The following is a 13,889-nucleotide window of genomic DNA, read 5'->3' as shown; positions in this document are numbered from 1 at the left end:
CACTGTACTTTAGTATCTTATATGTGTTTTCATAAGTTGATGCTTTAGTATCTTGAATGATTAAGATTTAAGAGTACCAGATTACTTGCTTGTATGCTCACAGTTACTTTGCAAACATTGTCAAATTTAGTAAGCTATGAATCGCATGAACAGATTATTAGTGCAAATTAAGTCAAATTTGGTAAGCTATGAATCGCATGAACAGATTAGTAGTGCAAATAATCAGCTATTAAAACTTCTCTACAGACATATGGTGACTATCTAATCAGACTCCAGAAAACTTAAAATTAATGTGCACATCTTTCTTGTTAGCAGTGCAGGCAACTGGCGACGACTGGCGTAAGTACGATGTTTCGCTTAAAAAATTAGAAAAAAAAAGGTTTAGAAAAATGTTAATCACATTTTCTCTTGGTTGTGTAATTATAACTTTCAAAATTCTTAAACCGTGGGCTGTTAGTACTAATTTTTAAGAATTTGTGTCTTAACTTTTACAAAATTCAAATGACCCTATCTATGAGGATGTCATATATATATATATAGAAGGGGGTTACATAAGATTAGTCCACAAATATGGCTTCTCTCCATCACCAAAAACTTGAAGGCAAAGTAGCCATAATCACAGGCGGTGCAAGCGGAATAGGCAAGGCTGCCGCTCACATCTTTGCTGAACACGGTGCACGTGCCATCGTGATAGCAGACATCCAAGATGTATTAGATCACAACATTGCGAAATCAATTGGTCCACAGTGTACGTTCATGCATTGTGATGTCTCAAATGAGGACCAAGTGAAGGCACTGGTAGAGTCCACAGTTAAAACTTTTGGAAAGCTTGACATAATGTTTAGCAATACAGGAGTTCTGGGAACATCCATAGCCAACCAAACTATTCTTCATTTTGATCTTGGCACCAGCGACAGCTTATTTGCAGTTAACACGCGCGGCATGGCAGCATGCGTGAAGCATGCTGCTGCGCTTGCCATGGTAGATGGTGGGGTGAAGGGAGGAAGCATAATATGCACCGGGAGTATAGCCACTAAGGGGATGGCAGAGTCTACTGACTATGTGATGTCTAAGCATGCAGTGTGGGGTTTAGTAAGTTCCGCAAGTAAAGGACTGTGAGAGTACGGGATACGTGTAAACTGTGTATCCCCAGGGTATGTGGCCACTGCCCTTTCCTATAAAGTATTGAACTTTGCAACCGAAGAAGAGTTTGAGAAATATTCCGCCAGCAAAGCCGGGTTAAAGGGTTGTGGATATTTGAAAGCAAAAGATATAGCCAATGTTGTTCTATTGTAAAACATGTGCTTATAATTCAGAACATGAGATGGCAAAACAGATAAAGCATGCCAACAAAGTGTTGGTGCACCGGTTGAACTTTTGTACCCTTTGCGGAAGATCAGGAGTTCCACCCCTAGCGTGTACGTGTGTTACCAATTAGCAAAAAAAATAGATAAAGCGAGCCATCAGCCCTTTAGTACATAACAAGGGGCAATTTGACAGAATACCTTAATGGGGATAAAACTAAGTAATAAAACTGAGTAGTATCTACCTTTTATGTGAGAATGTTAATAGGTTTCTTTTAAGAATCGAACTATGAAATTTGTTGGGTCCTTGCAATGAGTTGTTTTTAATTTTCTGACACTCTCAACAGTCAAAATGTTATAATCATGAGCTGCATTTCTAAGATACACAAATAACAAATTGTTTTAACCCTCCACTCTGTAAGATAACATAATCTAAACAGTGAACTTACAAGGTTCCTGCAACGCGTGTGCTAATATGAGACATGTCTAATGGAAAAAGCTTAGCGAGCCCAAAATCTGAAATCTTGGCAGTAAGGTTCTCGTCAAGGAGAATGTTACTTGCTTTGATGTCTCTGTGAACTATATGAGGTTGGATTTCCTCATGAAGGTATGCTAGACCCCGTGCAACCCCTATGCAAATTTCCCTCCTTACATTCCAGCTAAACTGAATGTTATGGTGGTTAAAACCTGCAAGAAGATTTAAACACGAGCTAAGGCACTAAATTGCAGTGCACTCCTGAAATTAAAAGCAGTGTCTGAATTTTTGTTTTATTATCTTCATTTTCTTTTTTGACGAGAAACCTTTCACAAGTATGTGATTTTTACCTAATAGGGTTTGAGCAATGCTATTATGTTCAAGAAAACCATATACGAGGATCCTATGGATGCCCTCTACGCAACAACCATACAGCTTAACTAGATTTTCATGTTCTATAGTAGAGATTGTTTTTATCTCTGTTAAGAACTCCCGAATACCCTGAGTTGATTCCTCAGAGAGCACATATACAGCCACCAAGGTGCCATCCTTTAGCTTCCCCTGAATATGAAAACAATTAATGATAATACACAAGCTATAATTCAGATCCTTCAATTATTAATAAGAAAAACGGAAGCGTGAACTATCCTTGCCTTGTAAACGGAACCAAAACCGCCCATCCCAATTTTATTGACGGGTTAAATGGCAGTTAGGTCACTCAACTCACTACTAACTTTCAGTTGGATCATCCAACTCAAAAAGTTGTCAGTCAACTCACAAATCTCTTTAAAATTTTCACATAGGTCACTTGCCGTTACAGACGTTAAATCTTGGATGGAAAAATGACTCAGCAGTCTGACATGGCTGATTTGTGGCATATGGACCTCATCTAAACCGACCCAAATATTAGAGAACCCAGTATATCATCCCTCTTTTATAAACTCTCCCCCTTTTATACAAAATTAGGGTTCATATCAAGCTCAAAGCATCTGCTATGTCCAGTACGAAAAGCAGTAGTTCGTCAGTTAAAAATCCGTTCAGAAGTAGCAGTAACTCATGGGCGGGTGGTAAACATTACGACCCTGATTTTGAATATCGTTTCAATGGTATCAAATGCAAGTGCGATCTTGTGGCACCATGTCAAGAAGCTTGGAAAGAAGGGACATTGGACCCGGGAAGAAGGTTTTTCAGTTGCAGTCAATGGAAGGCAAGTGTATTTTGCATTGTTATCTTGTTTAATGCTTAAATGTATTTAGCTAACTTGGCTTATAATTTGATTAGGATTCAAGGAAAAATGTAATTTTTTTCTATGGGCTGATCCTCCATACACCGATAGAGCAAGAGAAGTTGTTCAGGAATTGAAGGCAAAAGTGAGAGTCAAAGATGATTAACTGGAAAGAGCTATAGCAAAGTTACGTTTTGTCGAAAAAAAAATGTTGGTTTTGAACGAAGAATGTATGTCACTTCGTAAGAAAAATAGTGAATTAGCAAATAATGTTCTTAGTAACAAACTAGATGGTAGCAAAATGAAGAAGTTAGTATTGCTTATAATTATAGCTTGGTTTATTTTTAGGTTCTTCAAGTAATGGTGAACATTGGTTAGAATGTTCTTAGTGATTTCATATAATTTGTACTTCCTTCATGTAATGGATGCTATCAATGTTATTAACATTTTGTTAGTAATGTATTCTACTCTACCATGTTTCATAATATAAATGCACTGTGATGTGTGTTACCAATAAAAAGTTAGGCCAGAAATATGCAAATAACATAATATAGATTGAAATTGAACAATCATAAGATTCTCATTACAAAGAGTTTAGGTAGAACCTAATAAAGCTACATAATAAACTGGGAACATAAAATAATAAAGGGTCCTAAATAATAAAAGAGTCAAACTGTCAATAACAAAATGTCTCACAAGTTTCCCATTACAAAATGTCTCAAAAGTAACATAAAATAATCACTTCTTTTTTGGTCTTGGAGGTGCAAAGGACTTGACAGACTTTCTTGGAGTTTTTTTCTTGGCTGATTGTGCAACTGTTGGAGGTGTTAATGCAGGTTGTGTGCATCCGGTACCAATGTGGTTCCCTAGACTTGGAGTTGGCATCTATGAAAAAACATAAAATATAAGTACATTATTACAATATGCAGCAAAAGTTTAAAAACTAAGAATACTTACAAATTTCATCCTTTGGTTAGGCCCAGGTTGTGGTTCTTCCATGTTTTCCATTGTATCATTCACCAGTTCATCCTTACCAGTTAGGATTTCTTCTTGTTGCAACTGCATCTCTTGAGTTACTTCTTCCATAACAGACTGCTCCTTTTGTGGTCTCCCCCTCTGCTTTTTTGGTCCCTCTGGATACAAGTGTTTATCTGGGCATTTATCTCTCTTATGGCCTTCCTTCCTACAGAGACCACAATGCATTTTTCTCCCTGAAAAACTCAGTCTAGCCTTCTTACCACTAGATACAACACCCTCCCAACCCTCTCTTCTTCTCATCTTTTTGGGCCTACCTCTAAGCTGTTTCACAATCAAAGGGGGCATAACTGTGTCACCCTCAACATCTTCCCAGAAATCTTCCCCTCTTATTACATCCAAGCAGTGAGAGTAACACCTCATGTATGTCTCTTTTGAGTAACATTTGTCAATATAGTCAAAAACATCATGTCTAGCTTTCTGAATTGCAACCACACCATGAGCACATGGTATCCCTGTCAAATCCCAGATTCTATAAGAACAGCTTCTATTTTTTAAATTCACAGAACATGAAGTACCCTTACCTTTCACTACATATGTTTCCCTCCCATCTCAAAGCACAGAATAAGCACTGCCATCTTTCACCGCCTCATCTAAAATTTTTTTAGCTTTAGGAACAATTAAGCAATCCCTTCTAGCCATTCTATCTCTATTTTCATGCACTCTGGTCATTATCATGTCATGTATTTCAATGAGCATATCAATAAGAGGCATGTACCTTGCTTTGAGAATCCAGGAGTTGAAGCATTCACTGATATTATTCTCTGTAGAATCAGTTTTTGAATGAGTCTTGAAGTAAGCCTTGGACCACACAGCAGGATCCAATTGATTCATCTTCTCAAAGGCACCCTTGGAGACAGAAGCAAGTTCTTTCATGGCAGACTTAAAAGCTTGTGGGTGAGTTGCAGTAGATGCTCTCCAGAATGCATCACTAACTGCACCACTTAGATATTTTCCCTTCAAGTTAGCACCTAGATGCCGGGTGCAAAACCTGTGTTCCACCTGAGATAATAATTCCTTAATAGCCTTGTCCAACCCCTGCATCCAGTCATATAACATGTTAAAAAGTGCATAAATTAAAGTCAGAAATTGAAGATATTGAATTTGACCTTACTGCTTCTTTAAAGTCCTTTTTACAACCAAATATCTGACCAACTTTAAATTTTATGTCTTTGGCAGGTGTATGCACATTAAAAACCTCATCTACATATTTCATTTTATCATATCCAGGGGGGATTAGCATAACAAAATTCTTCATCACTCTCCTCACTACTAGGATAAAAACCCCTGTCTGATTCACTGTCTTCATTACTCTCATACATTTCATTCAAATTCGCTTCCCTCTCATGTTCATCCATCTTCTTTTTTTCTTCTCTACTGGATTTCCTAATCTCTACAAACTCATCATCACTATACTCCCTTTCCATATCAGACTCATCAGTAGGTACAATAACATGGTAGACATACAAAACAATGTTATTACCACATTCCTTACCCAACTCAATTAGTACTGGCTTCGATTCAGCATTAAGCAAATAAATCTTAAGTTCAGGAGTTCTAAAGTACAGGGAATCAAACTCACCAACAGGACCACTAAATAATTTCTTCAAATCATCAATACTAAGCTTCTCAAAATCAATACGCTTATAAAGTTTTCTCACATTACTTGTGTACGATTGATAATGAACATGCACAAAATGACCTCCATAGTATAATATAACATTATACAAATTATCCCTGTTAAATGTAAGTAAATAATTAAAGAACCCTAATTTACACAGGTACAGAACATTCTAATAAAATAGAAAAAAACAGGACGGGTTCAACCCTAATTGAAGCATCCTAATAATTAAAAAACACAAGACGGGTAATCACTTACGTTGTTTCTTCTCCGGTGGTTGCATTTTCATCCACTTCATCCTCTATGTCAGCATCATCATCTTCAATCACAATTTCGTCTTCATCATTTGGTTCTTCAATTATACGAACTTCAACTCCTGATCGAGTTCGAACCATCTCCGAAATTAGGTTTACAATAGAATGGATTTGGGTGTGTGTTACAGTTAGGGATTTTGTTATCAAGTAAGTAATTTTGGGGAATTTTGTTATAAGAGGGTGGGTTATAATAGAAACGGGTTTGTAGATGGGCTGGGTCATTTCACTGACGTGGCATGTGATCTGGCACTCACCTGGCACTTATCTGGCAGCAATAGACGGACTTCCGTCTATTGTCAACGCGAGTTAACGGACGTGAAATTTTAAACGAGTACAATGACTTAAATGAATATTTTTAATTCACATATGACCTCAATGAGAACTTTTTGAGTTGGATGACCCAACTGAAAGTTAGTAGTGAGTTGAGTGACCTAACTGCCATTTAACCCTTTTATTGACTGCATCAAAGTTACCACAGGCAGTTCGCAGCTCTTTATATTACAGTCTGATGTTTTGAATGCTTGAGAGTTCTGTATGTTAAGCCACTTAGCTTTAATTATACACATATGTAAAGTATAGCTGGCATGTCTGCTACCTAGCATAGATCATACAATTGAGCAGACATACAATAGACCGAAAAAGACAAATAATTAAATTAAACATATGTCGAGCTCAGGTTCTCCTAAACCCTATGGTGTTTAAAGAAAGGCCTGGCTGGGTCATATATTCTTCAACAAGCACATGTGTATATCACCATAGTTTGTGGTTACCATGTCAGTTTGCTTTCAACAAAATAATTCCAGAAGATTAATTTGGAGATCAATGTACCTTCCTCAAATGTATTGTTGTATGTAGTTGGAGGTGTTGGTCGTAAAGCAAGCCATTATACCACTTGTTGATTTTAGGTTGACTACCTGAAATTACACATGTACAACACCTGTCCTTCCCAAAGTTCTGATGTTTCAGTAATCAGTGATTCTAATAACAAAGAGCCCCACCCTTTTTCTCAGCAAGTATATTAGTAATTGCAAATAAGTGCTGGTTCAGAAAACAAATGTCTGTGATAAACCGAAAACATTACCTATGTATTGTATACCATTTAAAAATGAAGCCTAGTGGCTTCTTTGTAGTATTGCATCCCTATATATGTGTAATGTGTTCTCCTAAGATGATGCTGTAGTACCTTGAAGATGCCAGATTTACTTGCTTTTACGCTTACGATTACTTTGCAAGCATAAACTCAAACTCGTAAGCTGCAATACTCTCACCTTTTCTATGCAAAATTTTAGCTGTTAAAACATCCCTCATGATATATGTTGATCGTCTAACCAGAGTCAACAAAACTGAAATTGGTAAGTACATTTTTCTTGTAAGCTTCTATTAGCAGTTGCAGTTGCAGGTGATGCATCAGGATTTTCCTTAGCTTCCTTCTGCAAATATATTGAATGAACACTTGACATATCTTTTTAGCCGAAAAATCGCATGTATGGTAGCAAACACAAGCAGAAGCATAATCAACACATGAGGCAATGGAAATATGGAGAAAACTGATGACAGGAACTCAGGACAACCTTTTTATATATAGGCAGCTTTTCATAACCCATGATACAAATTGCATTATACTATATGGCTAATCAGGTGGACTCTTTTTAAGAATAATAAGATATTAAGTTTATCAAACCATGTCAAAAACTAAGAGATTGCAGGAAAACAGAGTATAAATTTCTAATGTCAATTCTTTCAGGGACAAAATTACTGCAAATTCACTGGCATTTCAAATCCTCCTTCAATCTTGCTCTATTATTTCTACCATCAGGCTCTCTTCTTTACTTTATTTCAATAGTGAGTCAACAAATACAAAAAGGATGCCCTCTTAACCTCACTTTTCTCACATCTTCCCATGTTGTAAAAGCCCCATTTTTTCATCACAATTCACAAACATCAGTCTAATTCAGCTATAACATTCTCCCCTCCATCAGTCCCACCAATCAAGGGGACTTTGCATATTATCTTATGTAAGCTAATGTATTACATTAATCGATCTGACAAACTTGGTAGTCTCCTAAAAAAGTTTAAGCTAGTTGGCGGCATGGGGTCCCTGAACATTGGGTGCCTCAAGTAATAGAATCCAAGTGCCACTGCTACCATTTTGGCTGGAACAACATACAGCACAATGGTTATAGCCAGACACACTGCTATGAACATTTTTGTGGCCCTCGGGTCCCTCCAGCTTACTAGCGCCTGAGCCCTCTCCCCTTGTGTTGCAAAATCACCCAACACGGTCTGAACCCGTGCTGCCAACGTTCTCAACCTGTCGTACCTCATACGTATTATTTCAGGTGGCCTTGAACTTGGAAATGTATCAAACTCTTCATCCAATTCATCAGGGTCAACTGTTTCAGCCTGAGATATTCGGGTGTCCATCCCAGCGGGTATTTTAGGCTTGAACCGGTAGTACCATACACCAATCATAAACACATACAAGAACCCTGTTGGCACAATCAAATCGGGATACCAAACCAACACCAAATACAACATATGAACCAACACTGTAGTAACAGGATTCTTCCACCTCCGAATATTATCCAGCCATTTCGCTAACCCAATAACCCAAGCAAGAACAGCTACAATCCGAAACCAATTGGCCTTACTTCTCCTCATGCTCCAAGTATGAGAATCAGCATCCAACATGTACCGAACCACTTCAGGTCCAAGTGGTGGCTCTGATCGCGTTAGCCAAGCCGCCACCATCTTAGTGGCAGCACCACGTAATGCCTCTTGTTGAGCGACCCCAAGAGGGCGTAGATAGTGCATTTTTGGAAGTAATTGCTGACCATAAACCGCACAAGTGTCAGGCAACAACGATGGACAGGAAAACCTAACCGCAATCTCAATTTCGCCCATTTTCTTCAACCCTGTTCTTTGCAAAACCAAAAGAGGATATGAATTGGTGTACACTTTATTACTCTCCAATGTAGAAACACGTATACGAACTTTTCCTATCCGATAGTCAGGCTTTTCATCAGACGTGTCAGCAAACATACGCCAATTGTCAAACACACCAATTGTTAAGACAGTGCAAGGATCATAAACCTGCCAAGTGTACTGCTCGTTCCAACGTGGATCAAAACTGTCAGTAATAGTTTTAGTACGAACCCATTTTTTCCCATACTTCGCCACACAGTAAGCATCAGTAGAGCCTTTCCCTTCACCCTTGGATTTCATCGGGAGCAATCCACGAGCTCCAAGTATTCCAAGCTCCAATATTCCAATAGCAGGCTTCCACAACTGCTTAGCAGTAGGCCTGAAATCACTGCACACATGAGCCGCCTCGTCAAGCACATGATACCCACCCTCCAGGCACATCCTGAGGTGAATTCGACCCGTGTATGATCCACCAGGTCCGCCTTCCAATCCGAACCATTTAGAAGCCACGTGTCGCTCATCCAACCGCTGCTCAATTGATCCCACAGAAACCATAACATGTCCCAGGAGTGCTGGATCACTACCAGTCCGGTCTTCCACCAGGAGTATCAATGTATCTTCCAGTGGCTCACCAGCAACAAACACAAGATCCTCATGCCAGAAAAACGACGAAGCATGATGATTAATCGAGCCTCTTCTCGTCCTAACAGACTGAAATCCGAGCTGGACTTTCACTCTAATCTCCGGTGCTGTCAACGGAGGCAAATTCGGAGCAATCTGAAGGTCTTGAGCTTCAAGTATCGTAAGCCTCAAATACCATAGCTTCGGTGATTGATAAACTTTAGAACGTGTGTGAGTAACGTAAGGCGAATCCGAGCTCCATGACTCCGGAAAAGCATCATCAGCCTGGGTACCAATCCAAACAGACAACTGCAAATCACCAGAAACTCTAGCAGAATTCGGATCATCTCCGCCTTCAAGACGATACCACTGAGGAGCCAGAGGACTATCAGGTGGATCACGAATAGGAACATCCGAAAGATCAAAACAAACTCCACCTAAAAATTGCTCCGAAGATCCATCCCAAACAGATATCTCCAAAGTCGAACTAGCCGTATCTTTATTATAACCAAGAGCAAACACCTGGTTCCATTCTGAAGTAGGTGCTTGCTCCCCTGGCCTAAAACTAGCCGGTTTAGACCGGACTAAATGACTCGAACTCCTGATCTTCACATACGAACTCTCGTTCTGCGAAAGTCCCCGAGCTTTCACAATTCGAATAAACAAGTACTGCATCGGCTCAACTAAATCGTACGGCTGAATCCTCTCCGATTCACTCAATTTCTTTCCTGTAATAACCCGAGGCGAATAATCTCCTCCATTAGGCCGTCTCAAAACCCTAACTCTCTCGCTATCATTCCTGGCCTCAGGCTGAACATCTTGTTGCATCACAGGTGAAGGCACATCCTGATAACTCTGTTGCGGCGCTTGATTATAATACTGCATTTGTCGCTGATACTGATGATTATGATGCTCCATTTGCACCGTGACAGCTGGCGGTTGCTCCTGAATTGTCACAAAAGGCTGTGACTGTGAATCATCAGCAGTATGATTAGGCATCTGCGTCGGAATCTCGACAACTCTACCATCCTCTCCCACCATAAGCTGCGGCTTCTGATCAGGAGGCGCTGGCTGCTGTTGCTGACCAGCCATCGCCTCCTGATTATTCTGAGATTGTTCCTGTTGAACAATCTCATCATAATAATAAATCCTAACACCTAACTCACCTCGAATCCAACTAAACACACTCTTCTTCTCCAACTCAAAATAAATCAAACCTTCATCACCTCTTTTCGCAAACTGAGTCCCGTACAACTTAACTCTCCCGAGAAAATGATTCTTCCTGGCATTTCCATGACTCATTTTCTTATCATTAAACACTTCAATCTCAACTTGTTCGAACTCCATTGTCTTAGGATCGGACACAATAAACTCGAGGCTCTCGTTCCATACAGGATTCAAGTTACGTGACACAGTAGAAGTTCTTTTTTTCTGTCCATCGAAGTCTACAACAACATAAGCACTTGAGCTGCCAAGACCGTCTTTAGGAAGAAGGTCACGTGCTTCGATGATTTCGACTATGAGTTTACGGATAGTGGGAGGTTGGAATGGTGGCTGTTGAGGTTCGGGTTGGGGGAAGGGCGTAGTCATGGTGTCATGGTAAAGATGTTGCCATGGAATAAATGTGGTTTATAATGTGTGTGTGTGTAAACAAACTTATGGTCTAGATTTTTGGCAGGGGAAGGGAATGTTTGTTTGTTGAGGTGGTGTAGTGGAAACACGAGAGAGAGAGAGAGAAGGTGGGTTATATTCCATGCTCTTTGGTCAAGCCAAGTTTGTTTCTTTTCTTATTTCTTACTTTTTGGTATCCTTTTCTTTATTGATTTGAAACATATATAATACACGTCCGTATATAAATTTTTACACCGTCTAAATCTTTGATAACTATGCTAGATTACTATATATTTTTATATTAACTAGTTATCTTGCCCGTACTACGCATACGGGGTTTAGTTATATATGATCTATTTTTAAATTTTAAAGATATATATTTATGAAGTTGCGACATTGTATGCCAACATTTTTATACCAATATCATCATGTGTAAACAATAACAACAAATCATTTGATAACGTCTCTTCCTTTTTCTGTCTTTGACAAAGAAATTGTATATTATTGTCGTCAAATAGTACGGAGAGTTTTATTTTTTGTATATAGTTTAAGCACGTTTATAGTATAAAATATTAACCACATAACGGAAAGCATAATAATCTAATTACTGGACAAACTACGTGCCATTAAAAATTATTGGTCCATTAATTTAAAAATTTACAAAAACATGAAGAACATCCAAAACTTTCAACTTCACCGTCGTGCAAAATGTTACTGTTTGCAAAACAGTAAACAACAATGGAAATAAAATCAAACATAATTATTGAAGTTCTGAAATGGAAAAATGAGATAATCTTCATTCAAGATTCCTCGAAACAAAGCGATTATATGAATCTTGAGTCCGGTACCAAAATATTTTACTTTTCCTGCATATTGGAAATTGATATAATGTTAATGCAGTATGATTTAATAAACAACTGTACGTATATTTTGTATGATAAATCATATCTAATAATGGGTAATTATACAATCTACCGACCTTTTTAACTCGTTTGCTAGTCGATAGAGCTGAACCTGGAGTGCCTGCACCATCTGATAGATTGGGAATACTTATCTGCAATTTTGGTTATAGTATGAAAATATTTATAAATTCAAGAGCTAACAAATATCTTTAGGATATATAGTATTGTAGGTTTATTATGAAATAAGCAGGAAATTTTTAAGATGCGAAACATGAAGCTCACATTTGTATAATATGAAACTGAAGTCCCAGTATCAATGTCTTCAAGCACAGGAGAAGTGCTAACCGAACATTCATATGCATCCACAACATAATATAATGTGCTGCTAACTAATATGTTATCATCAGTGAGCTCAACTTTAACAGTAATTTCTCTTCCTACAATTTGCTTCAATGGTGGAGGATATGATGCAGGATCCTACAAAGTTACAATCAGTAGACAACTTGATATAATCATAAAAACAGTAACATATGTTCCGGATAAAATAATTAATTGACACTAAAGGGATTAAAGTACTTTACATTGTATCCTTCAGCCATCAGATTAGTTACTGTTTTACCCAACAGTCGTTTCACGACATGATCATATAAAACAAAATTAAAAGCTTATATGTCATCTTCAGCAAGAACAACGATCTTGAACCTGCAAATAAGATATATGAATTGTTGGTGATTTTTTAGGTGGTCAGTTATTTGTTAATATATACATTTAACTTTACAGATTTATATTGATAAGAGTATAGACTGAATTTGTTTCTCGATAACCTCTTTTGTGGTACTGGATAATTCTTCTGACATCTGGCACATTGATACTTTTCTTCGAACTTTATAACTTCTTCGTGACAATCATTCTTGTTGCAGCTACCATACCACCAGTTGTCACTTTCTTCAACGGATTTAACCTTTACTTTGCACATAAAACTCATCTACACATTCCATTAACATGTTTTCATTTATTACATTCACAAAAAACTCTACTTCGTATTTATGCATGCAGTATTAATCAAATACAGAGTGTATTATATGTGAACTTACACATTGATCTTAAATTTGCAGCATATAGATAAATAATACCTTTAGAAAATCAGTAGAAGTTTTCTCACTTAACTCCTTTAGTGTAATTGTTTCAATGACAGACACCACCTCCTTAACATCTGTCGTAGTTGGAGAAGAAGTTGTCTTGTCAGAAGGTACATAACCTTCTTCGCGAAGCCTGATACAAATATGGATAAATAATTTTGAGCTCTTCAAAAAATAATTAACTAATCATCTAAGATATATAGCTGAAATATAGTTGATGAAAATGAGTGTACCTCTGTCTCATAGCAAAAACAAAATCATGATTCAAATTGATGTATATCTTAGACGCTGGTAGTGTGCTAATCTGAACAGAACCTGTATATACATATGAAATGAAATCATGTTGAGTACATGTTAATAATCTCACACTTTACTACTTTAATATTGAATTTTATAGGACTTACTCTTCCAAATCTTAAGCTTTGTACTTGACGCTATAACAATTATAGGCTCCTCCTCACCATCTTTAAATCCTGCTTTAACCTCTCTAACACGTGCATCAGTAGTCACGGCAAGATTACCCCATACAGTGACCTTAAGAGAATCTCTGTATATGTAAGTTCAAGATTATTAAATAATACAAAGCCATTTCTATAAAACAGAGTTTGATCAACAATAAATCTTAGCCAATGAGAAGTCCAATATAAACCTTTCGTCAGTAATCCTGAACTTGCAAATATCCTTCAGACCGTACATAGTTTTGATTTTCCATACATG

General features: G+C 37.8%; 2 protein-coding genes and 1 pseudogene across 2 annotated transcripts; 1 reads left to right on the top strand and 2 right to left on the bottom strand.

Annotated features, from left to right (window-relative positions):
* Positions 1-570: 570 nt before the first annotated feature.
* LOC141685173 ((+)-cis,trans-nepetalactol synthase NEPS1-like) lies at positions 571-1,296 on the top strand (annotated as a pseudogene).
* A 453-nt stretch (positions 1,297-1,749) lies between these two features.
* LOC141685172 (cold-responsive protein kinase 1-like) lies at positions 1,750-2,459 on the bottom strand. The gene is made up of 3 exons (XM_074490291.1): positions 2,433-2,459; positions 2,106-2,340; positions 1,750-1,991 (listed from the first exon to the last, which is right to left on the bottom strand). Exons 1-3 carry the CDS (start codon positions 2,457-2,459, stop codon positions 1,750-1,752), a joined length of 504 nt encoding a protein of 167 aa, XP_074346392.1.
* Positions 2,460-7,510: 5,051 nt separating this feature from the next.
* LOC141683984 (protein QUIRKY) lies at positions 7,511-11,302 on the bottom strand. Its single transcript, XM_074488798.1, has one exon. The coding sequence runs from the start codon at positions 11,108-11,110 to the stop codon at positions 8,003-8,005; it is 3,108 nt and encodes a 1,035-aa protein (XP_074344899.1). The 5' UTR covers positions 11,111-11,302; the 3' UTR covers positions 7,511-8,002.
* Between the last annotated feature and the right edge of the window lie 2,587 nt (positions 11,303-13,889).

Source organism: Apium graveolens, chromosome 9, assembly GCF_009905375.1.
Source record: "Apium graveolens cultivar Ventura chromosome 9, ASM990537v1, whole genome shotgun sequence".
Taxonomy (NCBI): Eukaryota; Viridiplantae; Streptophyta; class Magnoliopsida; order Apiales; family Apiaceae; genus Apium; species Apium graveolens.
Note: the sequence above shows the minus strand (reverse complement) of the source record. Positions and strands in the feature narration are given on the sequence as shown.

Bases quoted from the DNA above. Each gene is read 5' to 3' on its own strand.
- LOC141683984 (XM_074488798.1), bottom strand. From the start codon at position 11,110: ATGACTACGCCCTTCCCCCAACCCGAACCTCAACAGCCACCATTCCAA.
- LOC141685172 (XM_074490291.1), bottom strand. From the start codon at position 2,459: ATGGGCGGTTTTGGTTCCGTTTACAAG. The intron at 2,341-2,432 runs GCAAGGATAGTT...TTTCATATTCAG, and splicing joins GTTTTGGTTCCGTTTACAAG to GGGAAGCTAAAGGATGGCAC. The intron at 1,992-2,105 runs GTTTCTCGTCAA...ATCTTCTTGCAG, and splicing joins AAATCACATACTTGTGAAAG to GTTTTAACCACCATAACATT.